The sequence below is a fragment of the Monodon monoceros genome, unplaced genomic scaffold, assembly GCF_005190385.1.
Source record: "Monodon monoceros isolate NGI ecotype Baffin Bay Population unplaced genomic scaffold, NGI_Narwhal_1 Super_Scaffold_21, whole genome shotgun sequence".
Classification (NCBI taxonomy): domain Eukaryota; kingdom Metazoa; phylum Chordata; class Mammalia; order Artiodactyla; family Monodontidae; genus Monodon; species Monodon monoceros.
The window spans coordinates 77,932,281-77,959,433 of record NW_021703778.1 but is presented as its reverse complement, the minus strand read 5'-3'; the positions used below and the strand labels follow the sequence as shown (position 1 = coordinate 77,959,433).

Below are 27,153 nucleotides of genomic sequence, written 5' to 3'. Positions count from 1 at the left end.
GATGATTTGTCCACTGGTGTAAGTGACGTGTTAAAGTCCATCACTATTATTGTGTTACTGTCGATTTCCTCTTTTATAGCTGTTAGCAGTTGCCTTATGTATTGAGGTGCTCCTATGTTGGGTGCATATATATTTATAATTGTTATATCTTCTTCTTGGATTGATCCCTTGATCATTATGCAGAGACTTTCTTTGTCTCTTGTAACAGTCTTTATTTTAAAGTCTGTTTTATCTGATATGAGTATTGCTACTCCAGCTTTCTTGTGATTTCCATTTGCATGGAATATCTTTTCCATTCCCTCACTTTCAGTCTGTTTGTGTCCCTAGGTCTGAAGTGGGTCTCTTGTAGACAGCATATATATGGGTCTTGTTTTTGTATCCATTCAGTGAGCCTGTGTCTTTTGGTTGGAGCATTTAATCCATTCATGTTTATGGTAATTATCGATATGTATGTTCCTATTACCATTTTCTTAATTGTTATGGGTTTGTTTTTGTAGGTCTTTTTCTTCTCTTGTGTTTTCCACTTAGAGAAGCTCCTTCAGCATTTGTTGTACAGCTGGTTTGGTGGTGCTGAATTCTCTTAGCTTTTGCTTGTCTGTAAAACTTTTGATTTCTCCATGGAATCTGAATGAGATCCTTGCCGGGTAGAGTAATCTTGGTTGTAGGTTATTCCCTTTCATCACTTTAAATATATCATGCCACTCCCTTCTGGTAGAGTTTCTGCTGAGAAATCAGCTCTTAACCTTATAGGAGTTCCCTTGTATGTTATTTGTCATTTTTCCCTCGTTGCTTTCAATGATTTTTCTTTGTCTTTAATTTTTGCCAATTTGATTACTATGTGTCTCGGTGTGTTTCTCCTTAGGTTTATTCTGCCTGGGACTCTCTGTGCTTCCTGGACTTGGGTGGCTATTTCCTTTCCCACGTTAGGGAACTTTTCGACTATAATCTCTTCAAATATTTTCTTGGGTCCTTTCTCTCTCTCTTCTCCTTCTGGGACCCTTATGATGAGAATGTTGTTGAGTTTAATGTTGTCCCAGAGGTCTCTTAAGCTGTCTTCATTTCTTTCATTCTTTTTTCTTTATTCTGTTTTGCAGCAGTGAATTCCACCATTCTGTCTTCCAGGTCACTTATCCGTTCTTCTGCCTCAGTTATTCTGCTACTGATTCCTTCTAGTGTATTTTTCATTTCAGTTATTGTATTGTTCATCTCTGTTTGTTTGTTCTTTAATTCTTCTAGGTGTATGTTCTTTAATTCTTCTAGGTCTTTGCTAAACATTTCTTGCATCTCTTGATCTTTGCCTCCATTCTTTTTCCGAGGTCCTGGATCATATTCACTACCATTATTCTGAATTCTTTTTCTGGAAGGTTGCCTATCTCCACTTCATTTAGTTGCTTTTCTGGGGTTTTATCTTGTTCCTTCATCTGGTACATAGCCCTCTGCCTTTTCATCTTGTCTGTCTTTCTGTGAATGTGGTTTTTGTTCCACAGGCTACGGGATTGTTGTTCTTCTTGCTTCTGCTGTCTGCCCTCTGGTGGATGAGGCTGTCTAAGAGGTTTGTGCAAGTTTCCTGATGGGAGGGACTGGTGGTGGGTAGAGCTGGGTGTTGCTCTGTTGGGCAGAGCTCAGTAAAACTTTAATTCGATTGTCTGCTGATGGGTGGGGCTGGGTTCCCTCCCTGTTGGTTGTTTGGCCTGAGGCGACCCAACACTGGAGCCTACCCAGGCATTTTGGTGGGGCTAATGGCAGACTCTGGGAGGGCTCACGCCAAGGAGTACTTCCCAGAACTTCTGCTGCCAGTGTCCTTGTCCTCACAGTGAGCCACAGCCACCCCCTGCCTCTGCGGGAGACCCTACAACACCAGCAGGTAGGTCCGGTTCCGTCTCCTATGGGGTCACTGCTCCTTACCCTGGGTCCCGACGTGCACACTACTTTGTGTGTGCCCTCCAAGAGTGCAGTCTCTGTTTCCCCCAGTTCTGTCAAAGTCCTGCAATCCAGTCCCACTAGCCTTCAAAGTCTGATTCTCTCGAAATTCCTCCTCCCGTTGCCGGACCTCCAGGTTGGGAAGCCTGACGTGGGGCTCAGAACCTTCACTTCAGTGGGTGGACTTCTGTGGTATGTGTTCTGCAGTTTGTGAGTCACCCACGCAGCAGTTATGGGATTTGATTTTGTTGTGATTGCGCCCCTCCTACCGTCTCATTGTGGCTTCTCCTTTGTCTTTGGATGTGGGGTATCTTTTTTGGTGAGTTCTAGTGTCTTCCTGTTGATGGTTGTTCAGCAGTTAGTTGTGATTCCGGTGCTCTCGCAAGAGGGAGTGAGAGCACGTCCTACTACTCTGCCATCTTGAACCAATCTCTCTAGCTAATGTTTCGATTTCTCCTATTTATAAATGAAGGTCTAGAGCCTTACTCTCCAAATGAATTCTGCTGCACACTGGTTCCGTGGGATATTAAAAGAGATCATAAGAAAAAAGTTCAGTGGTTCTGCAAGTGTGAGAAACGATGAGTCAAACAAAATATTTTTTAAAGTTACTGAAGAAGTAACACTGAATAATGGTGAGGATATGGAGCCACAGAAACTCTCACACGTTTCTGGGGGGAGAGTGTAAACTGGTACTCTGGAAACTAGTTTGGCAGTTTGCATACACCTGTAAATTCCATTTCTGGGTGTAACTATCCAGGAAAAAGGTGAAACTTGTTCACAAAAAGTGTAGTACAGAGAAGTATTTATAGCAACTTTGTTCAAGCAAAAACTGGAAAACTCTATTTACCAACAGGAAAAGAGATAAACACATTGTAATAAATATGTAGCTTACAGTGGAATACTCCTCAACCGTTAAAAGTAATGAACCACAGACACATGCAGCAACATGGGTGGACTGTACAGATACTATATTGAGTGAAAGAAGCCAGACACAGAAGAGCACACGCTGTATAAGAATCCATATATGTGAAGCTTTATAATAGGCAAAACTAATCTATCGTTATAAAGCAGTTGCCTTGGGGGTGGGGGTAGGGGTGATGGGCAAGGGATGTGAGGGGACTTTCTGGGGTGATGAAAATGTTCAAAATCTTGATACAAATGTGGGTTATATGGGTGTGATCTTTTGTCAAAATTCACTGAACGTGGTAACTGCACTGAATGTCAATTAGACAATGCAGGTGACTGCAAGATCTCTCGGAACCTTTGATAAGCTAAGACATATTATGAATGTCAAGAGCGGGGTGTGGCACACAGTGTTTCCCGGCCTAATCTGAGCCTTGCTGGAGGGGTGTGGGCAGAAAGTGTTCCCTCCTAAGTGTAGGAACTGGGAGCAAATGGCTGTGTTGGGCACGAGCCACAGGATTCCTTGTGCCTAGTGTCCCAGGTCTCTTAGAGCGCTGCCTGCACCAAGAGGCTGGGGCTGGGGAGGGGCAGGTCTCTGTGCCCTGCTCTGGGGAGTCCAGGCCATGCCACCTGCTCCCCACCCACCCAGTCCTACAGCTTCTGCTAGTGGGGCCTCAGGGTGTCCACAAGGGGATTAGGCTGTAATAGTCAATAGCAGTAGAGAAGTTTCTGGCATGGCGGGAGCTACCACTGCTACCAAGACCCACTTATGCTTCCCTCTGTGGTGGTTGTGGGGTCCTATCCCCTCTGTCCTGTGCAGGCCTTCCAGAGCCCTCACTGACTCAGCACACAGTCCTAATCCGGCAAAGCCTGGGTCCAGCTCCAGAGGCCCCCTCCCACCCCTTTGCTCAGCCCTTCCGCCCAGACTCAGGAGGCTCTCAGGGCTCTGGTGGAAAAACTGGTCCCCAGACTTCTCTGAGTGGGTCACGGGCTATGCTGCACCAGTGGGCTTCTCATTTTGCTTGTTCTCATCTGCTTCTCAGCTTCTAGAAATCCTGCAGAATGACTAATTTTTCAATGGTACCTTTGCCGTTTTCGAACACTGCTATAGAGATGTTCTTATTTTTCTCTTCTGTCAATGCAAATGGGGCAGAACAGGTAATTTATGAATGAACCAGGGTGTGTGTGTGTGAATGTCCATTCAGCCTGAGCCCAGGCGAAAAGAAGGGGCTGGAGGAGAAACCGGGGAGGCGGCCTGGCAGGCAGTGGACAGCCAGCCCCATGAAAGGTCCTTGCTACGCACGGGAATGACATTGCTGTGTGGCGGGGCTGACAGATGCTCCACGGGAGATTAGGAAATAAGTGCATCTCCCCTGGGCCCTGATACCATCAGCGGTTAAGAGGCCTGTCTGATTTCATTACAAATCTTCCATTCCCAGGGCTTAGAGCTCAGCCTCCAGACTCACAGGTGTGGGAGGACAGTGGGCCACAGCAAGGGCATTTTGCTTTTAATTGTGGTCATTAATCTGACACCAACAGCTGGTCTATCCTGCAGGTGAAGGGGGGGGTGACAGGAAAGCCATCAACTGGGAGCCCGCTGACTCTGCTGCTTTGCTCTCTAGGAAGTGGGGAGAGAGAGGGAAAAGCTTCCTAATCTTGCTTTCAGGGCCCCCTTTCCTGGCCTCACTGGGAAGGATCTAGGTTTGCTTTCTCCCCGGATTTTGTGGGAGTTTCCTGGAGCCTGTAGATGACTAGCTCCCAAGTCATGTTCCTCTTATTTTCCCAGGGCCACAGTGGTGTATGGTGGCACCTTGCCTCAGGCCAGGCCCTGTCCCAAAGTCAGGTTATGTCCCAGTGAGAAGGGTGGAGTGGGACTCCTTACCAGGGCTTACCAGGCAAGCATCTGGAGCAGCCCAATGAGGCGCACGACACAGTAGGGAGAGGCCCAGAGCCAGATGGGACAGAGCTAGAGAGAAGGTCAGCATAGCCACAAAATGGGAAGGTGGGCCGGACAGCGTATGTGTGTGCACACGTGTGCGTGTGATGGGGAGGGTGGACAGGAGAATTTCACCCTGGCAAATTCTATCCTGTCTCCATCCATCCACAACCCTGAGCTGGCACTCCACAGGAACAGCTCTGACAGGCCCTGGGGGCGATTTAGAGGCATGGGTCCGCCCTGGGAGCTTGCCAGCATCGGACAAGTACCCAGTGGCAGATGGGCCAGAATGGGGCAGAGAGCAGGTGGGGAGAGGTCCCATGGGATTGGGGAGGATGTAGGCAGATAGAGACCTTGAAGGTTGAATGGAATCCTGACAGGCAGAGACAGCGTGGTGAGTGCATGGGGAAAGGGTGTACTGCTGGGTCTCCTGGCAAAGCACCGGCCAAAGGGTTTGCTGAAGGGTGGGGACCTACTAAAAAGAGGGTCCACTAACAGTGAGCTTGATTCCTAGGTGGCAGGCCTGGGTTCCAATTTCTGGGGTTAGAGGCTGCCTCTGTGAGGACACCTTTCGGAAGATGGTCCTCAGACCCCCTCAGCCTGAAGGGGGCCAAGAGCAAGGCCGGGGCAGCCATAATCACACCAGTCATCGACTACCATGTGCCAGGACCCTGGGGACCCCACGCCAGCCCTGGGGGCGGGGGCTGATGCTGGCGTGGTAAGTCAATGAGGCTTGGAGAGGACGGGACTTGTCCAGGGTCACACAGGGCGAAGCGTGTTTGAACCCAGGCCCTTCTTGCTATACTGTGGGGCCTTCAAGAGGGAAGTGCAGCCTGGCTCAACTCCTCCCACCAGCAAGAAGGGCCTGGGCATGGATGGGGGAGGAAACAAGATGCCCAGGTCGGCCCTGGTGCTCGTGCAGATGACGTTTGGCGCTGGGAAGGTCTTTCGATTCCTCAAAGGAAAACCTAGACACTTGTCATCTATTAGGGATAATTTGGGATAAAGAGTCAATAAGGCCCCATTTGAACGTGGAGCACACTTATCTGGGGTAGGTCTGGCTCAGCCTGGGGAGCTGCTGCTTGCTCTCCCACTTGCGAAGCTTAGTGACCTTGGGCAAGTCATCGCCCCTCTCCATGCCCAGGCTTTCTCACTGGTGAAATAGGGTAAGAACAGGATCCACCTCACAGGGTTATACTGAATATGGAATGCATCATGCAGGCAAAGCACATGTAATGGTATCTGGCTGAAGAAAGCTGCTAGAGGTGAGCTATTGCTGCTATTGCAAGTCTTAGCACCTCGCAGAACCATTCAGAGGAAGAACAACCACCATTCAACAACTTGGCTCCAAGTTGCCAAGGAGCTCGTCCAAAAGGGAAGGTGTCACCTGCTCCCTCCCAGGGTTTCCTCGGGACACCTGACCAAGCCAGGAAACGTTGACCCTACTTCCTAAATATTTCAGGACCTGGCCCTGCTCTTCCATCTCTATGGCAATGAGCTGAGCTGAGGGGCTCCCAGCTTCCCTCACCTTACAGGCAGGTTCTCCCTGCCCATAGATTCCCCCTCTGGACCCTCCTCTACTGCAGCAGCTAGAGGGATTTTCCTCCAGTGCAAATCTGAGCTTCTGAGAGCCTCCCGTGACTCTCACGTGTTTGCCAGAACATGCCAGAATAAACTTGGCTTTGCACTTGCAGACATTCCTCTGTCTGGAATGCCCTTCTCCCCATTTTGTCCACCTGCTGAACTCCCTTTTATCCTTCAAAATCTAGTGCTGACACGCCTCATCTTGAAGGCTTCCAGACCACCCTTCCTCCCCAACAAGTCTGAGGCAATATGCCTGGTCTTTTATGCTGCCTTTTATGTTGTGTGGACCCCTCTGTTGTCACCCAGTTTACATAATCGTTACCATTGTGCAAGCTCCTTTGGACCTATCTCCACCCTCACCCCTAATCCAGGGTCTGGCTCGTGTCAGTTTTAGCTGACCCAAACTGAATTTGTTATTAGTCAAAGACTCCATGAGCTATAGATGTCGCTAGATCAGGGCCACACTGTGTGGCCTTGGTCATGCCCTTTCCCTCTCTGGGCTGCAGTTTCAGCATCTCTATAATGAGGAAGCTGCCAGGGTCTCTGGGTTGTTCTGAGTTTCTGGAACTTCCCAGGTCTGCCTGCCTACTCTAGGGGTGGACAAAAAGTTTGGGGGGTCTCCATGCCTCGCAGACCACCTACTTCTCTGGTCAGCTGTGCCCACGGGAACCAGCAACTTCATCCCCCTGGAATCTGGTGACTGGCATTCTTGGGAAACACAAGGATGTTTTCAGAACTTAATATTTCTTTCTTTTCCCCCAAGCAATGGATAAACCTCATTAAGCCAAGACAAGAGAACTGGGTCATGCCCTGCTGATGCCAAGCAGGGGCTTGTGAGTGAAGCAGGCTGTTGAATTTCAGACGTAGGAAATAATCTGCTCCTTGCACCCGCCTGATCACTTTATTAGCACAAAAGATAAATTTAAACCTCTGACTTATGACAAAAGGAAGTAAGTCTGCACTATCCTCCTGATTAAACCAAGAGAAGCCAGCTAGATGCAAGGACACCAGGCCCACTCAATTAATTAACATTTATTACAATCAGAAAATAATCTAATTCAATTAAAATGTCTCCACAAAAGCGGTTTAATGACTTTCCCCAAAATAAAGTACATTCCACTGGAGCATTTATTATGCCAGGGACCAGTGTCATTCATGAGGGAGCTGATGTGGCTCTGTGGAAAGGGGAGGACAGGGCAGGCGGGGCCGGGGAGGGCTTGGCCAAGCCCCTCGTCAAGAGAGAGGGGATGCTTCTGGACAGCAACCCTCTAGTGAAGAGTCAGGCCCAGAGCCAGAGGAGCTGCCCACAGCTGCCTTCACCCTCACCCCCACTTCCTGCTTCAGCCCCCTTCCCTCCTGCCAGCTCATCGCTGTGCCTGGTACCCCCTTCCCCTTATAGGATCAAGCTTGGGTAAGGTAAGGAATTAAGGGGCAGGCTTGGATTCAGGAGCCTGAGCCCCTTTCTGCCTGTGTCACCTTGGGCAGGTAGGAGGTGTTTAGAGAAAGGACTGTTAGCAGGGCTTTCTGAAACTTAGCCAGGAGATATTTGCAAAGCTGGAGAAACTGCCATTTGAAAGCTGCAAGCAGTTTTCTGACTCTCATGAGGCAGAGATTTGAATTCATAGTGCCTTTGTTCAGCAAAAATCCCTTGATGGGTCCTTAGTTATAAAAACAGAAAGCAAATACTTGGAGCTCATCCTTTGGAGCTAACAATATCTGAGCACATACTATCGCCAGGCAGAAGGCTAAACACATCTGTTGGACTACGTCCTTTAATCCTCACAACAACCCTGCAAGTTAGAACTCTCCATTGAAACCAAGGCTCAAAGTGTGCCTGAGGACCACGGTTAGTTAGAGGTGAACCCTGGATCCAAACCTGGGCAGCCAGACTCAGGTCAGAGAGGCCCCCAGCAAGCTAGGAATAACTGTGGGACTCGGCGGGGGTGGGGGTGGGGGCGGAGGGAGGCCTCTGTCATTGGACTTGGGTGAGGCCCCAGAGTCTGTCCTTTTGAAAAGCCCCCTGGAGACTCTGGTGCTCTGATCTTGGAGACTGAAATCTCTACATCCACCCTGTCTCCTGGCGTCACACCTTGCCCGACACCCCTGCTCAGCTGTGGCCTCAGAAAAAGGACAGTATGAACTAAGCCCCTTCTCATCCAATTCAATTGCACCTACATTGTCTGAACTTTATACAGTCACCAGCATTGAGTATAAGCTTTAAAAAGAGCTCTGTTAACTTGATAGGCAGAAAATGGGAGGCCAACAACAGGATCCTAACTAAAAAAGAAAAAGGCGGAGGAAACAACACTTGCGGGATATATAGCAAATGTTAGTGATGGTCACTTCTGGATGGCGACCAGCTTCTGGTGGGTCAACTTTATTTTCGATTTTCTACTGTAAACAGACATCACTTTTATCATCAGAAAAAGCTATTAAAATGGTTTTTAGGTATGCCCACTTAGTTTTTCATTTCTCTTATTTCTAGAAAGTTTAAGTGTTTGGATTCTTTTATGACTTGTCTGTTCTCATCTCTCTATTGGCATTTTATGTTCTTAATGATGTGTATAAGCTTTTTATAACAGGATTTTTACCCTATGTCCATTATATTTGTTGAAATGGTTTTCCTGGCTGGTTATTTACTTTTCAATTTTGTTTCTAATGTTTTCAGTGGACGAAGGTTTATCATCTTTATGTAGTCAAACCTATTGATCTTTTCCTTTCAGGTGCCTTCTGTTGCTTTATAAGTTAGAAAATCCTTTATCAACAGCAGATAAAACAGGTATTGACTTAGCTTTCTTCCTAGTTCTTAGGGTTTCTTTTCTCTTTTCTTTCCTTTGTGCCATGTAGCTCCTTGTTTGATCTGCTTGGATTTATTTGAGTTTACAGAGTGCAGATTATTTTCCAAATAGCTAACTGATTGTACCAGCACATCTTATTGGATAAGACTTTCTTTCCCTTCCATATGGTAATATCTTACTGATCTTATATTGCATTTTTGTAGATAATAAGCTTTGTTTTTAAGTTACCTATTCCATTACACTGACCTTTTTTTTCTTGTATCTGTATCACACTGTTTTATTGATCATAGCTTTTTCATATACTTAAATAGCCTCTCAATTTCAATAATTCCTGGGTTTCTTTCACCTATTCACTCTTCCAAGTGCCTCTGAGAACCATTCTGTAAAGGTCAAAACAGCAACAACAACCCACTGAGGTTTAAGATTCAAATTTCATTGAAATATTTGAGGAGATACATGGTCTTTCTACCCAACCTGGGGGCTCATCTCTCTATCTGCGCATCTTCCATTATAATTCTTGGGAGAGTTTTGTAGTTTCTTGTATTTCTTTGTTTACCCATCCCTACAAGAATGTGACTAGATGCCCAGAGAAGCAGAAATGATAAGAAGAATAATAAATTTACATATATGTATGTTATATAGTACTGTCATTTTCAGTGAGAGAAGCTGTCTTTTGAAAAGTGCCATGATCGTGATGTCTACTGGGTCAGCCCTTAAGTGAGTTAAGTGAGGAAAGCAATTTGAAGAATATTGTACACGTTGTACAGGTGTATGTGTATGTTTTGTGTATATTTGCACAAAAAAGGGGCACGGGGTTGAGCATTTTACCATCTAGATCACCACGGCATGGGGGGAATGGAGAGGGTGGAGGAATGGAAGGTAGATTCCCGTCCACCCCTTTGCTTCCCACCCCCACACCCTACACACAGGAAAAGAAAGTTGCCAAAGTGGCCAGTTACCTCTATGGTGGCTGATGGTCACTCAGTTGCCTTCTTCTGTCCCAGAAGCAGTCCTAGGAGGCCCCCATGGTAGGCACCTGCTGGGTGGGTGAAACTGGGGTTTACTTGCTTGGCAAACTTTGCCCCTCTCCACCTGCAGAGTTGGGGTGGGGGGAGGCAAGTCTGCTCTGGGGCATCTTGAGTGGGAAGTTTCCACAGGCGGCCAGTACCTCCCTCTCCTCAGCAGACACACCGTTCCTGGCCAGCTCCTTACAGGAGCCAGGATCTGACTGCTCAGCCTGGCAGGCCCTTTCTGGATTTGCCCCTTCCCCATCCCCACTCTGCTTGCTTCAGGAAGCCTTCCTAGGCTGCCCCATTCTGTCACGGTTGGAGTGAATGACCCTAGGACCCAGAATTATACATTGGCATAGAAACAGGCTAGCAGACTTGTGACGTGGTGGGGAAGAGAACTGGCTTCTGAGTGAGCCAGGCTGGGCTTGAATCTCAGCCCTACTACTTACCAGCTGTGCAGCCTTGGACAAGTTTTTCTTTTTTTTTTTTTTAACATCTTTATTGGAGTATAATTGCTTTACAATGGTGTGTTAGTTTCTGCTGTATAACAAAGTGAATCAGCCATACATATACATACATCCCTATATCTCCTCCCTCTTGCATCTCCCTCCCACCCTCCCTATCCCACCCCTCTAGGTGGTCACAGAGCACCGAGCTGATCTCCCTGTGCTATGTAGCTGCTTCCCACTAGCTATCTATTTTACACTTGATAGTGTATATATGTCCATGCCACTCTCTCACTTCGTCCCAGCTTCCCCTTCCCCCTCCCTGTGTCCTCAAGTCCATTCTCTACGTCTGCGTCTTTATTTGGACAAGTTTCTCACTCACTCTGAGTTTCAATCTCCTCATGTGTAGAATGGGGGTCAGAGGGCTGGAGTGAGGATGGGCAGTGGGGAAGCCCGGCCCAGGACCCGTGGGCCGCAGTTCTGCCCCGGCCCCTCCTGCGAGTCTCGCTCAGACTCTTGAGGAGACAGATGGGAGGAGAGAGCGGAGGCAGGAGGCAGGACACACACCAGGCCGAGAGCTGAGTCTGAGGCGCAAGTTGGCGACTGCAGATAGCTGAGGGAACACTTCCAGTTGGAGTCACCCCAACAGCTTCTTGGCTGAATGGGGCCCTGAAGAATGGGGAGGAAAAAGGACAAGAACCCTGTGGGCAGGGAAATCTCCAGGTGTGTTTGACGAGCAGCAAGGAGGCCAGCCGAAGCAGGGCCTGGGGGTCTGGTCAGCAGTAAGCATGACCGGGTGGCGGGACTCGGGCTCTGCAATTGGGTTGTCTTCTCTGGGCACCAGGAAGCCACTGATGATTCTGGGGCAACAACAGGGGGTGAGGGAGGAAGGCCATGAGCTCTGGGAAGCTGGGAGGAGGAGCCGGACCGTCTTGAGGACAAATGCTAGTTCCCTCACTAGGGATTTGGGGCAAACAAAACCTCTCTGGCTTGTCTTCTCATGGGTAAAATGGGGATAATTCTAGAACCTACCTCATAGGGTTGTTGTGAAGATAAAATGAAGTTAGTTCAACCCTAAGAAGCTCTCCCTTGCTCTCCTTTGCGCTCCTAGGAAACAGCACTGACAAGAAGGCACACAGATCTGGGTTCATACCCTGAGTCTGATTAGTTGAGTGAAAATGGGCAGAATGGAGCCATCTCCTTGGAAGGTTGTGGGGATGAAGCACACTCTCACCTTTGGTAGTGTTGACGCTCCCACCGGCGGCAGCCCAGGGCCTCTCTGAGCAGTGCCCAGGCCACAGAGCGTGGGGGAAAGGCTGGCTGCCCTGACCTGCAGGAGGCCCAGGGTCAGGAGGCAGAGGTAAGTCAGTGGGGGACGCTGAGCCACTCAGAGCCTGAGGGAAAGAGGCCTGCAGAGCCTGACACCCACAGTGGGGCTCTGTCCTCAGCATCGGGGAGGGGCCTGAGTGGCCTGGCCTGGGATGGCCGTGGCAGCAGGGTTAGGGTGTTTTCGGATGTGCCCTGGGTGTGTGGTGGAGGGAGGCACAGGGAGGAAAGGCGCTTGTGGGGAGAGGAAGAGCTGATAAGGAGCCACGGCCTTGCAGGTTTTCACTCTGCCTGACCTCCGACCCCTGGTTCCAAGACTCCAGCCCAGGTGTAGGCTGCTGAGTGATGGGTGGTGGAGGTGATGGACTCAGAGAGCTGACAGCTCTGCTCCCCGAAAGAGATTCGGAGCCCCTCTACTCCTGGGGCCCCCGGGTCCCCCTCACCGAGCACATTCCCCAGCACCCAGTAGCCCTGCTTGGATTCTCAAACTGGGACTGGTGACCAGTAAGGCTCAGGCTTTTGGTTGCTTCCATGTACCTTCCAGAGGGTAAGGGAATAGCTGGTTGGGATATGTGTGTGCAGAGAGTTATGTTATCTCCAGGAGATCGGGGGTTCTACCCAGGCAGCCTGTTTCCACTCAGGGGTCTGCAAGTTTGAGAGAACCAGACCTTGGCAGCCAACTCCCTACTCACCACCCCCACCCCCACCCCCGTATGCAATCCAATTTTTAAGTTTCAGCTGTTAATTACCTCGACCTGCTCTTACTGGCAACCTGTGATCCGCCAACTGCAGTTCTTGGCTCCTGAGGCACTAATGAAGTTCTTCCCCTTGTAGAGCACAGGCTCACTTAAAAGGAAGCATAATTTGCGAGGCCTTGGAAAGCAGCAAGAGCTCCCGGAGCAGAGGGTGTACACTCAGTGCCAGGCACCCGGAGAGCTTCTCGTACCAGTTAATTCCAGGTAGGAAAGAACTCAGGATTCTTTGTGGCCTGCGTTGAAAGAAGTCAGTTCTCAGGCATGTAGGAAGCCAAAGGCCCTACTCAAATGTCAGTGGCCCATCACCTCTGGACAACCCAGAATCAAAAGGGAAGAGTGGTCTTCCTGAGGGCCCACTAACGGAATTCCTAGGAATGGATCCCATGCTGTGCAAGGTGATGGAGGGGAAATAGGATCTGTCTCCAGCTATACCAAAGGACAAAGTGATCCCATTGATGACCGTGCTCCACCTCACTTGGAGTCAGGCTTGGGCAGCCCTGAACTGGTCCCACCATCCAAGCTTGTATCTTTCCAGGGGCCCCGGTTGGCCACTCACCAGCAGAGCATTAGACAGCAACCCAAGCCTAGTGTGCTCCATCCCTGGAACAGCTCCAGCTGTCTGTCTTTGTCTTTGGTTCTCTTCCTCCAGAAGCCAGTGTGCTGTGCTCACAACGAGGAAGGCTAGCTCCCCGGCTCCTCTCCAGCAAGCAGAGCCCGTGTCCCTGGGGGTCGTCTCTCAGTTTTGTTGCTGACCCTTCCTCCTAGGCCCAGGCAACAGAGAGAGCTCTGAGGCCCACATGAATATGGGTGTTGCCTCCTCAGCAACATAAATCTTGAGTATGGCAATCAGTTTTCTGGAATATCCCTTAAATACCATGTCTGAAAAGTCCAGAGTGCTTGCTAGTGGAGAGAAGCAGAAACACTGGGCTGGAGACAGCGCCCACTGTCCGGGGTTTAGAGCTCATGTTTGCACTTTCACTCGTTCTACTCCAATAACGTGCCAGCTGTCACTGCCACCGCCCACTGCCGACTCGTCCTGCCTGAGCCCGGTGGCCTCCACTCTCGGCTCCTGAAGTGCCTGCACATTGGCTTGTCTGCCTCTGTGAGGACACTGTGTGTGACCGTGTACCTTTAGGAACAGGCAAACGATGTGGATTCTGTAGCATATGATACTGTACAAGGCCCTGCCTTGCTCGTATTGTCTGCAGAGCTCTCAGATGGCCGCTCAGAGGCTCAGCCACAGCCTGCTAACCAAACCTCTCAAACGTGTGATACTACAAACCCAGGAAGTCTATATGGTGACTGGTCACCAGGGGGCGATCTCACACAGCAAACCCGCAGCCCTCTGAGCTCTGGGGGAAAGCTGAAGGCCTTCTCGTTCCCTTCCATGCCTGGTTTTCTCAGTTTAGGGAGGGAACGAATCGAAATATAGTCCAGGTCAGCAGGGAGGGGCATTCAAGAGGGCATGCATCCTGGAATTTAAGATGTAACCATGTCTGCAACCAAACTCCCCCTCCCCCGCAGCACGTCAGTGTGGGAGAGCTGCTGAAAGGACAAGCGCTCGTCTGGTTTTTAGTGTATATGAAAATGAATTTATTTACACAGTAACATGATGCCACAGAGAACACAGCAAAGTACCACAGCAAACCAAAGGGCGGCGCCACCTGGTGACAGAGGGGACCTTTCATTGGTAGGTTTATACAACTCCAAAACATGTTAAGTAGAGGTGAAGCTCCAGGAAAGAGCAAAAGAAAAAAGATTTTCAAAAAGAGAGCATGGGCAGAGCCATGGGGAATGAAAGAGAGAGTGGAATGAGGGCTGCCATGATTCAAATCACTGAGAAGGACATCTGGCTTCTGCCCTCATCTCACGCCAAAATGCCCGGCATATCATCAACAGAAAAATCCCATCCCAGTGTGTTCACACATCTGCTAAGGGAAGGGATAACCAAGTAGTATTTGGAGCAAGTTTCCTGAAGCAGTGTGGTTTATCTTTCAAAAACGCTACCCTGAAGCCATAGGACTGGTTCAACATTCAAGTTATCATGAGTGCGGACACACACATACTTTCCACACACTACACGGGCAAAGTGGATTTTCCATAATATAATATTTGTAGCAAAATATATGACTCTGTACTTCTGCTAGGTTAGAAAATGTCCGACCTCTTTGGATTCCCTGAAACTTTCTGGATTAAAAAAAAAACAACAACAAACATGGAAGCAAATGGATGGGTAAAGGTGAGAAGCTGGAATAAACGCGGAGGCTCTCTGGAGTGGGAAACATGCGATGGGATGTCCGGATGCAAGCCCCTGCCGCCAGCCCAGGTGGGGAAAGCTTCTAGCAGTGGCTGACGCAAAAACCTACTCTAATTTCAAACAGCTGCAGAGAGGGGGGTGTTTAACAGCTGTATAGCACCTTGTACATTATGGGCACTTATAAATATTAAATGGTGGTGATGGTGAGTGATAAACACCTCAGTAGGAAGGTTTATAAAAAAATATTATAATTTGTTAAGAAGTTTCCCAAGAGTTCTTTAAACAAACCTATGGAAACTACCATATCTCTCTTAAAAAATTCCTCAGCTCTCAGTATTACGTGGATATGATGTTCCCAAACTGAAGTTTGGGCAGTAGTCACAACCATGTCAACGAGAGAGGAAACAGCTCCTTCTCCTTAAATACTGGGGAACTTTATAATCTGCGCAAGGTTTTCTTCTTCTTCTTCATCATCATCATCTTTTTTTTCCTAATACACAAAATGGACTTGTTTTAAAAAAATAGGTGCTTATTTGAGGATGCATTATTTTATCAGCTGAATACCTGGATGTGGAATGTATGTGAATTCTCCTCCCATGGCATCTGTCATAACTCAACCTCATCATCTAAGAAGCATCAGGACAAAAAGGCTTGATTTCTTTGGCATAATCTCTACCTAGGATCTTGCACTGCACCTCTTGTGGCTTCCCTTATGGCATCATTTTTGGTCCAACGGAATCCCCACTTTCAGCGCTGCCATCAGCGTGGACAGCTGGGCTGCAGTGCGCACTTCAGCAAGAGCGGCACTTGGATTCGTCTCAGCACAGCACTTAGGGCCTTTGAGAATATGAGCTTCAATGAGGCAAAACTTAATAACCCGGTTTCGTGGGCAGCCATCCTGTTTACTCATTAGGCTGAACCAGAATCTTTAATCCTTACCAACTAGTGAGGGGAATAAAAAACATGTCAGAGTTAACCCAGGGAGTCAAGTTCCTCCCCCCCCACCCCAAAGTATGCTCATACTTCATTTATACATCTAGAATCATTTGGAATATAGTGCAGAATAATAAGTCCATCCCAATTTCTGGAACTAGCCTGATTTTTTCAGATCACTGCTGGTAACATCTAGGGAAAAATCCTAGTTGCAGGTTATCAGCAAAACCAAGTCAGGTTACTTCCCAGCACCAAAGTATTCTTAATTCAAATTTGGGAAGCTGAGTGCAATCCTTCTACATCCTACCGTTTAGTAGGCCCCAAAGGTCTTTCATGGAAATTTTACAATGCTGGAAACTTTAAAATACAATTTTAGGTAGTTTAACTCCCAGAAATATCATTAATATTTCTAGAGGTTCGGATCTCTTGGCTTAGAGTTTTCTAAGTTCACAAACTTATTCTGAGTTTGGAAGCACAACTGTCGCCCACTGACAATGAAAGGTTACTCAGAGTCTTGAAATCCTAACAAATAGGTTTTACTTTTAGCCCCTCAACATCAGTAGGCTAGGGAGTGTGGGTGCTTGTGCCCCCCCATATATCTCACCCGGTTTATCTTCCGAGGGCAAAACTTGAAACCCACTGCTATATTCCTGGCTTCCAATTCAGACTTAGCCTAGGGGTTGGTGGACGTCCTTCCCGATTCTTTTGTTGTTGATTCCACATGTTGCGACTGCTCTTTTCCCCATCCTGCTGTTATTCTTGACGAATTAGCTTCTGGACATCACACTAGTACACCAAAGGGGCTCTCCTCAGGCTAGCAAAAGAGCCCTCTCACAGCCCCCGTCCTTCCTGTGGAACATCTAATTCCCTTCCTTCCCAGACGAGGTTATCATGCTAACAAGGCACTCTGCTGTACATTCAGTCTTGGTCTTGGCTACTCCAGCCATTGTCCTGTTTCTCTAGTACCCAAATGTGTACGAGAGATTATTCTTGCTCATGTGGCTTAAGGAAAAGTTCCAATAGCGGCTTAATTGTTCAAATTCTCAATATAAATGGAAGAATCTATAGTATAAACTTCAATAGAAGAGAAAAAATCCAATCAGTATTGAAGACAATAACTTGACATTACTTGAGAAAACAAAGTGCTATACTAGTCACAATCCAAAACTCATATATATATATATATATATATATATATAAATATGTATGTATGTATGTCTGTGTCTGAGGGCAGGATTTCTTTCCAGTTGATGAATGTATTCGAAGTTCCCACTACAATTAAAATGGAAATGTAAAATATTTGTGATGAGATTGACTGAATTTCATCATATTTGGAAAAATATTTGGAGGACCACCTGATGTAAATACTTCTTGCCTAGAAATGGGGTTATTTTGCCTATTCTGCTCTAACCTGTAACACCTTCTTCCCTCCCCACCTTACATTCCTTGGCCCTCACTCAGAGAGCTGTTAATCTAGCCACCTGTCTCAGGGACGCCTGAGTCCCTTCTCTGACTAGTTGGCATTACTCTTTTGCCCTTAACAAATCTGAATATGAAAACAGTACTAAACACATCTGATGTGAAGAGGTGCTCGGTTTGCCAGTGCTATGAGATAACGGTAGTGGAGGGTGTCCATGATTATAATACTATAGAGTTAAAATGAAGAAGACTGGGTCCAAGGCAAAACAGAAACAGAGAAAAAAAGTGTGTGTGTTGGGGGAGGGAGGATACCTAGAGAACAAATAGAGGGACCAGGAAACATTCTTCATTAAATATGAAACCTCATTAAATAGTCAACATTCAAATTTACATGGGCAAGGCACCACGAGAGTGACATTGAGAAAGTGTCTCAATATGCAAACCACGGAGGGGGGCTGCTAAGGGAACGTGCTGGCTGACAGGGTCAGGGGTCTGTGCACTGCCACTTCAGTGTATAATTGGGCAGGGAGTTATGTGCACATGGGCTATGCTAAGGTGAACCGAACACCAGCCTGCTAGGCAAGGTGTGGCCATGTCACAGGACACCGAGAGAGAGAGTGGACTGCTGGCCTGCAGCGGCATGCCCACCTTGCGGCCATTCCTAGGGGCAGAGACAAGACTCTTTGTGGGCCAACCAGCTCTCTTCCCTGGAAGTCCTGTACTGCTGGCCAGGAGGACAGGCACATGTTCCATAGGGAGCCTCACATGTCCCATTCTCTAAAAAAAAAAAAAAGAAAAAGAAACAAAGAAGAGCACAATAAAATACATTCTTCTCCTTTCTTGATCCTCTTTGATATAGGTGAATCACATGAAAGGTTGTTAATAATGTTAAAAGTTTAGAAATTACCAAAAGGCCACTAACGTGCTATCTAAGTAATACTGCACAATCAGGCTTGGCTTTAACAAACTCTGCACCGGTAGATGAGGGGCCCAGGGCTGTCTCACCAACCAGTGCAGAGAACGCGTCTATCAACCCTGCCACAGGTTGCTCCCCCAGAGGCCTGGCCTCTACTTCCAGCGTGCATGTGCACACACACGGGTACATACGTGTACACACTCTCACACTGAGTGACTCTTGGGATTTCAAGGTTGAAGTAAACAGAACAGATACTCACAGTTTGGAATAAAACACACACACACACACACACACATACACGCACACACCCCGGTGGAAGGAACACTCGTCACTCAGCTCAAATATGTGCCAAGGGAAGAAGGGGAGGGTTTCTGGAGATATTGCTTCAGGTGAAGTTGCAACATAAACATTGTATATACAGCGAAAAAAAAATACATACCCAAATTGCACATATATCCATAGAGGAGGAGCACAGACCCCACGTGTGGTGAACAGCTCTCAGCCACCCACCTCAGCAATCCAAGTTCCCTGGGAGCTGTCCTCCAGAGCCATTTCAGAGGGTCACAAGGAGCAATGTGCCTGGGCACTGGGAGGCGGTCTCTCTAGAAAAGGCCGGCATTCTGGGGAGGAGGTCAGCAGTCCCATCAGCGGCCTTCTCCCCTTCCCCTGCCTTCTGGCCGTCCTAACAGCCAGCCACGCCATGCCCTCTAAGGAGACGTCACAGCTCCACTGACAGCCGTTTCGCGCAGGGCTGTTGTCTACAGCATTTGGTAGACTAGTTAACGCGGGCTACTGACAGAAGGAAGCTGGCCAATTACTGCTCGAGGGAAAACTGTGATCTGGGCACCGGCAGCCCTGGCTGCCAACGTTGACAGCTCTGACAGTAATCAAAGAACAGTACTTTAAACTCTGTTCCCCTGATGTCCCCTAGAGAATTGCACATGCAGGAAAATCATCTCCTTGTGTCCTGCCAGCTATTTATAAGATCTGAACTGCACTCCACCCTGCTGAGGCACTGGTGACACCACCTTGGGTCAGCTCTGTAATGGGCCACAAGTGGCCGATAAGCCCAAACTTCATTGGCAAGTGGGGAGAGAGTAGAGGTGAAGGAGAATCAGGCAGTGGCAGCAGAGGGGAGACGGTTAGGGCTGCCCTCCATGCAGTGCACACACTTATCGATAATAGACATGAAAATGGGTTCATGACCCAGAGGATGGGATCTCTCCTCGTCCTTCTACTCCTCCTGGAACAAAGGATACAGTCCCCGGAACCAAAACTGGGCTGATGCTAGGGATGGCAGTTCCGCCTGGTAAGAGAGTCAGTTATTGATTCTTTAAAGGAAGAAAGTCTGTTGTGAGAGCTTAGTGGATGGTGGTAAGGACTGGTTAAATCCGTCTATTGCTAGTGAGAATAAATACACGGTGTTAAAGAGACAGGAGCTATTCAGAATTATGGAGGAACTGGACCCAGCTCACTGAGTTCAAACCAGAGGAGCTGTCCCTTCAAGGACATGTCTTCACTTTCCCTGCATTTGGGGGACAGTTAGGGCAGAAGGCATTCCCATGGAAGGCAGCTGCATGTTTGTGCGGCTGACTTTCTGTGAAATTAAGAGGGACTCAGAGTCTCACTGGATTCAGAGCTGAGGACAACCTTTCAGAGTGGATGGGGATGGAAGGCTCGTCTCTCCCCTTTCCTTGAATTCTGTGTGAGTGCTAGGAAGGGGAAGTGTGTGAGCCACTTGAAGAAGGCGACAATGAAGTAAGAGCAGCAACTGGGACACGTTAACGGGGCTGCAGGATTTTCACGACGCAGCTGAGGGAGTCTGGAGTAGCAAAAGCCAAATACTGAGCACAAAGCCAGTCCTCCAGGCTGACGCCACCTTCCCTGTCCAGGGACTTCTCAGCAAACTTGATCATGAGCAGTGTTCGCTTGATGTCTAGCCAGTTTTGGAGCAGAGCATTCCTCTGCACTGGGCTCGGGGAGGCAGTGAAAGTCTGGAAGAGGCCTTCCCGGGGGCCCCAGAGCAGACACTGGAGGATGCCTTTGGCGCCTGAAATGAGGAGCCGCTCAGAAGGGTTGGGGTTCAAGAGGCAGCTGGCCAGCTGCTGCAGGCCCCGGGAATAGGGGGAGCGGAGTGGGATGCGAGGCAGGTCTGCTCGAGTGTATTCCTTCTCCTTCAGCTCTGGGTTCTCATCGAAGGGGTTGGGCAGGTGCAGCATCTCGTAGATGAGGATGCCTGTCTGGAACTCATCACACTTTTTATACTGGGTGGCTGTGATGATCTCTGGGGCGAGGCGGGACTGGTCCCGGAGGATCTCAGGGTCTACCAGATGGCTCTTCTGCTTGGCTTGAGAGAAGTTGCTTACTATGAGCCTCGTGGGACAAGAAGAGGTGGGGCTGGGCTCCGCAGGCCCAAGGCCCTGGGCGGGTCCCCCGGGCTGGTAATGGACAAGCAGCAGGTTCTCCAGACGCAGATCGCAGTGAGTGACGTGGTAGGGTTTGAGGTGCTCCAGGCCGGAGCACAGCTGTAAGAGCAGCAGACACACTTGCCTCTCATACACGTCAGGGCTTTTCCCATGCTGCGCTAGAGAGTCTCGCACAAAGTCGGCCACGGTGAGACAGGGAACCTCTCTGGTGATGACCACGACGTGGCTTCTCTGCTTCCTGCTAACGACTGCCTGGCTTTCTTTGTGGGATGACTCTGCTTCAGAGCCGGGCTCTGGGCTTTTTCCATCAGTTCCTCCTTTCACCTCTTCTGTCGCTTCCATTTCATCCTCTTCCTCTTCCGGGGCATCAGGGTCCTCCCAGGGAAGCAGACGTTTAGGAACTTCAGCAAGGAAGTGACCACAGTCCTGCTGGATGTTAAAATGGACAGCCAGACTCTGCCGGACAGCCAAGCTGTGATAATACTGCTGCGATTCTTTAGCTTTGCTCTTACAGATCTGTAAGAAGAAAGCAAAGAACACAGTTTAAAATGCACACTTTCATAATAAGGCTTATGATGTGTAAAGAAGTGTTACCTGGAAGGTGACTGGTGGGAGTCTGCAGTGGCAAAGGCAACAGTGTTGCAGTGAAGACACAGCGTTAGAGCTGAGTCATCAGAAAGGGTCTTGGCAATCCTGTGCTGAGTGACAGCAACAGTGTCTACATGCTTAACTTCATGTGTATTATCTCTAGTCCTTACACTAACTCTTCAAAGTAGGCGGAGGACCTAAGAATTAAAGAAACAAACCAAAACCAAAACAGAGCAAAACAAAAAAACCCCAGGGCCACCAGTTTGCAAACCTAAGTCTGTCTAACACCAAAGCTTCCTCTTTCCACTGTACCTTGCCCCTCATCTAGAAAACTGAACAACAAAAAGTCATTTTCCACCCGCTTTCTGTGGAGGTTTACAGCCTAGACTTATACAGCAGCTCAATAAATGGCTCATAAAGTAGGCCAGAATACCTTATTATATCACCGGTCATGAGAGTGACATACAATTGGCCAGGTAAACTGTGGGTTTTCCTAACTTTTTAACGAATGTCATTGTGATGGTCACAACTCAGGCACTCATGGTTCACTGGCAGGGTAGAGATGAAAGAGTGAGAGAATCGTTGATCTCAACTAGTCAGAGCAAAACCAACATTTCAATGGCAGGGGTCTGAGTTTTACACTTTCTCTTAACAGCCCTCACTGAAGGCCTAATATTCAAGCAGTAAGGCCTCTCAAAAAGACCTTAAGTGGTTACGGATCAAGGAAGAGTTGCTTGATCAAAAACATTAGCCAAGAGTTCTACATACTAAAACAACTATTGTATTTCTGGTCTTAAAGGGTTAGAAAAGCAAAGAGTAAATAAAATCACCCCTAAATGGATTCTCCTCATGATATGATATGAGAAGTTGACAACGGAAGGCTGAGTCTCCAACACCAGTTCATAGATCATAATAGTTCATAGATCATAATAGTCTGGTCCAGACAGATCCTCCACGACCCTGGGAAGCAGGTACACACTTGCCACTCCTCCTCCCCAGCAGGAGCACGCTGCTGCATCTCACGAACACCAAAGCCTCCCAGCAACAGGTGCTCTGTAGTGTTTACATTTGCCCGTTTATTGCAGTAACACAGAAATGCAAATTTTAAAAAGCTTTTCTAGTCATTTCTATTTAAAAAGAAAAATGTACATCTTAGGAGGACGCTGATGGGTTCTCAGTTCGGAGAAGCAGCATGCTCTGATTTCCATTCAAATAGATATTAAAAAAAAAAAAGGACCAAAGGCAAAGGAGTCTCAAGAGAGAGGAACATCCCTCTCTCATTTACTGTATTTATACATATTTATTACAGTTAGAGACTTGATATGAGTGATTCAGTGCCACACACACACACGCATGCACACACGCGCACACACACACACAGAGGTCTGAAAACAAGTTTCTTCAAGTCTTCTACCACCTACCTAATAAGTTTGAGGGCACAGTAAGCATCTCTTCTTTAAGCAAACTTCTGGTCTTAAAACAGAGATATCCCCAGACTGAGTTCAAGTTCAAACATATATCTTTCAGAAAGTATTATCTTTGGAAAGCTCTCAAAGTCTCAGCACATGCAGTATAATATATAATCCTATACACTCATTAGTCACAACATGAATTCTTTCTATACTATACTGTTGGCAATATTTCATATTTATACATCACTAGGTATTCAAAAATCCTATACTAGTCATCACTTAGTTGTATGGGAGTTAGATCCAGGACATGGTACCATTAACCCCATTTCCAGTTTTAATAATTTGCTCAATATCACACTGCCTACTGGGATGAAAGTTCAAAGGTCCCAACTCCTCAGCCTTTGAAAAGTCAATCAAATACCACTGAGTTTGGCTGAATTAGACTGTGTAGTTAAACTCTCGCTGTCATCCTATAGAAAGGACACTCACCAAAGACTTGAGAGGCCTAGCATTTAGCCTCGCTACTAGCTGTGTAACCTTGGGCATTTCTCTTAATTTCTCTGGGTCCCAGTCTTTCTAATAAAGGACACAATATAAAGAATACTGAAACGTACTTCACAGGGCAATTATGAGAATCAAATGAGATCAAGTATGTAGAGCATATCTGTAAACTACAAAGCTGTACAAATGTAACATTCATAATGACTAAAACAGTTAACAGGGCTTCCCTGGTGGCGCAGTGGTTGGGGGTCCGCCTGCCGATGCAGGGGACGTGGGTTCGTGCCCCGGTCCGGGAGGATCCCACATGCCACGGAGCAGCTGGGCCCGTGAGCCATGGCCGCTGAGCCTGTGCGTCCGGAGCCTGTGCTCCGCAGCGGGAGAGGCCACAGCAGTGAGAGGCCCGCGTACCGCAAAAAAACAAAACAAAAAACAGTTAACAACTTATAAATGCTAAAATGATGCATTATAGAATCCTCATATTTTTTCGAACAAAGAGAGCAAGACAGAAAAATGCATCTTTGTTTTGAGTCTGAGAGCCACTAGCCCCAGCAAGGAGGCTCTCTGACCATAGGTTTCATAGAGGGCAGCTAAAGAGGGACCGTTAAAGTTTCACACCTCCATGCCAGGTTAGCCCTGACAAACAAGTCAAGATCAACAGCATGTTCTGATCTAAGATGGGCCAACCTAAGGCTAAGAGAGAAAGAACTGTTTGGCCCAACTGTAGTTTTCACTATGCCAAGTTGCACTGAAAACAACTTGCCACCTTGTGGTTTGGCATTAGAAGCAGAGATGATACTCTAATTGTTATTTCTATTCTAATTTTATCTACACACACACACATACACACACACACACACATACACACACACATTTATATAAGATATCCTAGAGCTTTGTCAGTAGACAAGAGCATGGATCCTACGACAAGAATTTATGTTTAGCTTCACAGATCAACTTGAGATAAAAGTTCAAAGTGATTTACAAAGAAGAAATGATAAATTGTTCAGTCATTTTGGATGCTCTGAAGGAAAATGGTCTGCTTAAATAGCCAAGCTGAGGAGGCAGCACTTCCTTATCTCTTCATCTTATAATACGTAGTAGACAGGCTGGAGAATAATGGGTCACTCTAGTTGTAAGGGCAAAGGAGAAAGGGAGAAGACTGGAGTGTGAAAGAGGAAAACAAAATACCAGGGCTTCTGATTGGCTCATAACCATGAGAACAGTTACAACCAAAACACAGACCTATGCAGATTTCCATAATAGGATTTCTCATATGATGGGTATCTCATAAATCTTTATTATGGAGCCTGCGATGACGTTAATTTAGGTAGGAGTATTATGTTATTCTATGGACCACATAGTAGCCATTTTTCTTCAGATGATAAATTTCTAGTCCAAAAGTCATTTCAGAAAACGAGCCACTCTTTTCAGAACAAATGGACAGGGTTCTTCCAGCTGGTTGTTGTTTTTTTTCCTTCTTCCCTTACCCAGTATTTTCTCTAGCAGAGATCAAAGTAACTTCTTCTTGGCCTCCCATTTTTATTTACTTTTCTTGAAAGGAATTCATACTCTTTCCTTACAAAGCGTAGCTGGCTTGAACTGAAAGATCCACTCCTCAGGAAGAATGATTGCCGCAGGACTCCTAGGCTTCACAAAATTTTGAAATAGGAACAAAACTGGAGCTGGAATGGTCCCATATCTTCATGTAAGATTCCCTTTTGTAATGGGAGAAAAATCATCTCATATTTGTTTTGACTATATATGGGAAAGCCTATTTAAAATGCTGCCAGTTTTGACAGACTGTACTGTGTACATTTTCTGAATGGGAAGAAAAGCCCTAGGAGAGCCTGAGCCACAGTGACACTAGAGGGCGCTGCAACATCAAGATCCTGGAGTCGTTTGCATGGAGACTGCAGCAAGAGAACAAAACCAGGCTGGTGAAGGTTGAATCTTGTAAAATATGCCATAGGTCCTCTTTGTGCACAAGTTCTCGGTTCTATGAAGGTGGCAATGCCTAATTCATGAAAAGGGAACACTTCGTGTGAGGAGCACAAGCACGAAGGGATGCCCATCCTGGGTACAGTGACTCTCGCCTCTCTGCCCACTCACAAGGCACACCTTCTGGAGCTACCTCTCCAGAGGAAGCCAGAAGAACATCAAAAGGGACAGTCAGCCAGCTGGTAGCTCCACGCCCACCAATGTGGACAATACATTGTCACAAAAACAGAGGTTTGGGGGAAACTGAGTGCTTGTCTGAGTTAATAAAGATGAGTGAGAACAGAGAAGGGGAAGGAGAAATATTGATTCCTACCAATTGTGCATTCAAACAAGTATCCGACAGCTCCTTAAGCTTCCTATCTGTGGAACAGAGCATCCTGAAGCAATCTGGCCAGAGCCCCTAAATACAGTGGGGTGGGGGACTCCTCAACCACTGTTAAATCATCTGTTGGAAAATGGGGGAAAAATGCTTCCAGAATCAGAGCCAAATTAATCTCTCCTGAGACCTTCTTAGACCCAGGTCAAAATATACAACACTTAACACAAGCCTGATCTTAGTGGGGAAACAGAGCTGACAATGGATCCTCACACACAACCTGAGAAGTTTAACTCCAAACATTCATTTCAGTGCAGGAGCTCATTTTCTGTGTTGCTCATGGTAACTACTCTGCATATCTTTGAGGCAAATTTGCCATTATAAAGCATTTATGTTTGTTATAATAATCTCAACCTAGATAGCTAACTTTAAGAAAGTAGACTGTGGGGGGCTTTGACTGTAAAGCCTCATTAAAAGCAGCTGGGAAGGAGAAGACAGCGTTATGTGTCTAATGCTACTGACCCCTTCAGAATGCCTACGATGCCTGGGACCTGTAAAGAGGGGGTACATCTTGATGCCCTTTCAGTATTGGGGAGTGGAATAGATATTCAGTTTAAGGCAACAAAGTAGGGAGGTGGGGGGAAAAGGTGGACATTTGGCAAAACAGGATGGCTATGGAATAAATCAGTTGTTGAATGGGGAGTGGTATTATCTGTTCTTACTTACTCTACCTTCCTCCCAAAGGCTTCCTGAAATGCTGGTGTTTGAGGGGTCTGCTCTCTATCCTCTTTTCACATTGACATACTCCCTTCAGTAAGCTCATGGATTCAGCCATCTTGATATACTGCTGGCTTTCACATCTACATTTGCAATCCAAACTTGTCTCTGAGCTTCAGACTTATCTATACAACGGCCTACTTGATTTCTCTCCATGTATGTCCCATCCTATAGATGAATGCCTTAAACTCAACATAACCAAAGCTGAACTGTTCCCCACCAAATTCCCTGTTATTCCAGTATGCCCTCTATTGGTGAATGGCTCTGTTATCTGTCCCAACAACTAGATGAGATATAAAGTTCACTCTGGATTTCTCCTCCATCTTCATTCCCTGCATCTAGTTAATTACCAACTTCTACTGATTTTGTTCCCATATAACTTTCAAATTATCCTCTTTTCTCCATCTCTATGGCTACCACTATCATTTGCTGGTCTACTACAAAAGATTTCCAACTGGTCTCCCTGCCTCTCATGTGATTCCCCTCAGATACACCTTCTATGTGGTCACCAGAGCCACCTTTCAAAAAAAAAAAAAATTGGATAAACTTCCTCGTGGTTCCTCATTATCTTCACAGGATAAGGTCCTGGCTTGGCCTCTGTTTCTAGTCTTAGTTCTCACCCCTCTTCCACTTTTGCCACACTAAACTACATGCAGCCAGAGCCCTACTCCTACCCTCCAGGTATTCTCTCTGACTTAGGCTCCTCTTCTCCCCTCATATGCCTGAGGGATTCCCACTTACTTTTTTCAAAGTCATCACATGCATCATGTGTGTCCAGGAGAGAAAGCGCTATATACCCTAAACCTCCTTTCTGTTTCACCTGCATCTCATGTACATGTCTCTGTTATTACAGCTATATCACATTTTTCTTTTGTCTGTCTTAAGAGCAGATATTTGTATCTTTGGGTTCCAGCACAGAGCAAGGCACCTAG

General features: G+C 47.1%; 1 protein-coding gene across 8 annotated transcripts in view; it reads right to left on the bottom strand.

Annotated features, from left to right (window-relative positions):
* Positions 1-17,092: 17,092 nt before the first annotated feature.
* Positions 17,093-27,153, bottom strand: part of PEAK1 (pseudopodium enriched atypical kinase 1) — a 296,325-nt gene continuing 286,264 nt past the window's right edge. For all 8 annotated transcript variants that reach the window (XM_029236367.1, XM_029236369.1, XM_029236366.1 and 5 more), the window contains one exon: positions 17,093-21,145. In XM_029236367.1, coding sequence (XP_029092200.1) covers positions 19,985-21,145 — 1,161 coding nt within the window. In that variant the 3' untranslated portion in view covers positions 17,093-19,984. The remainder of the gene's footprint in view (positions 21,146-27,153) is intronic.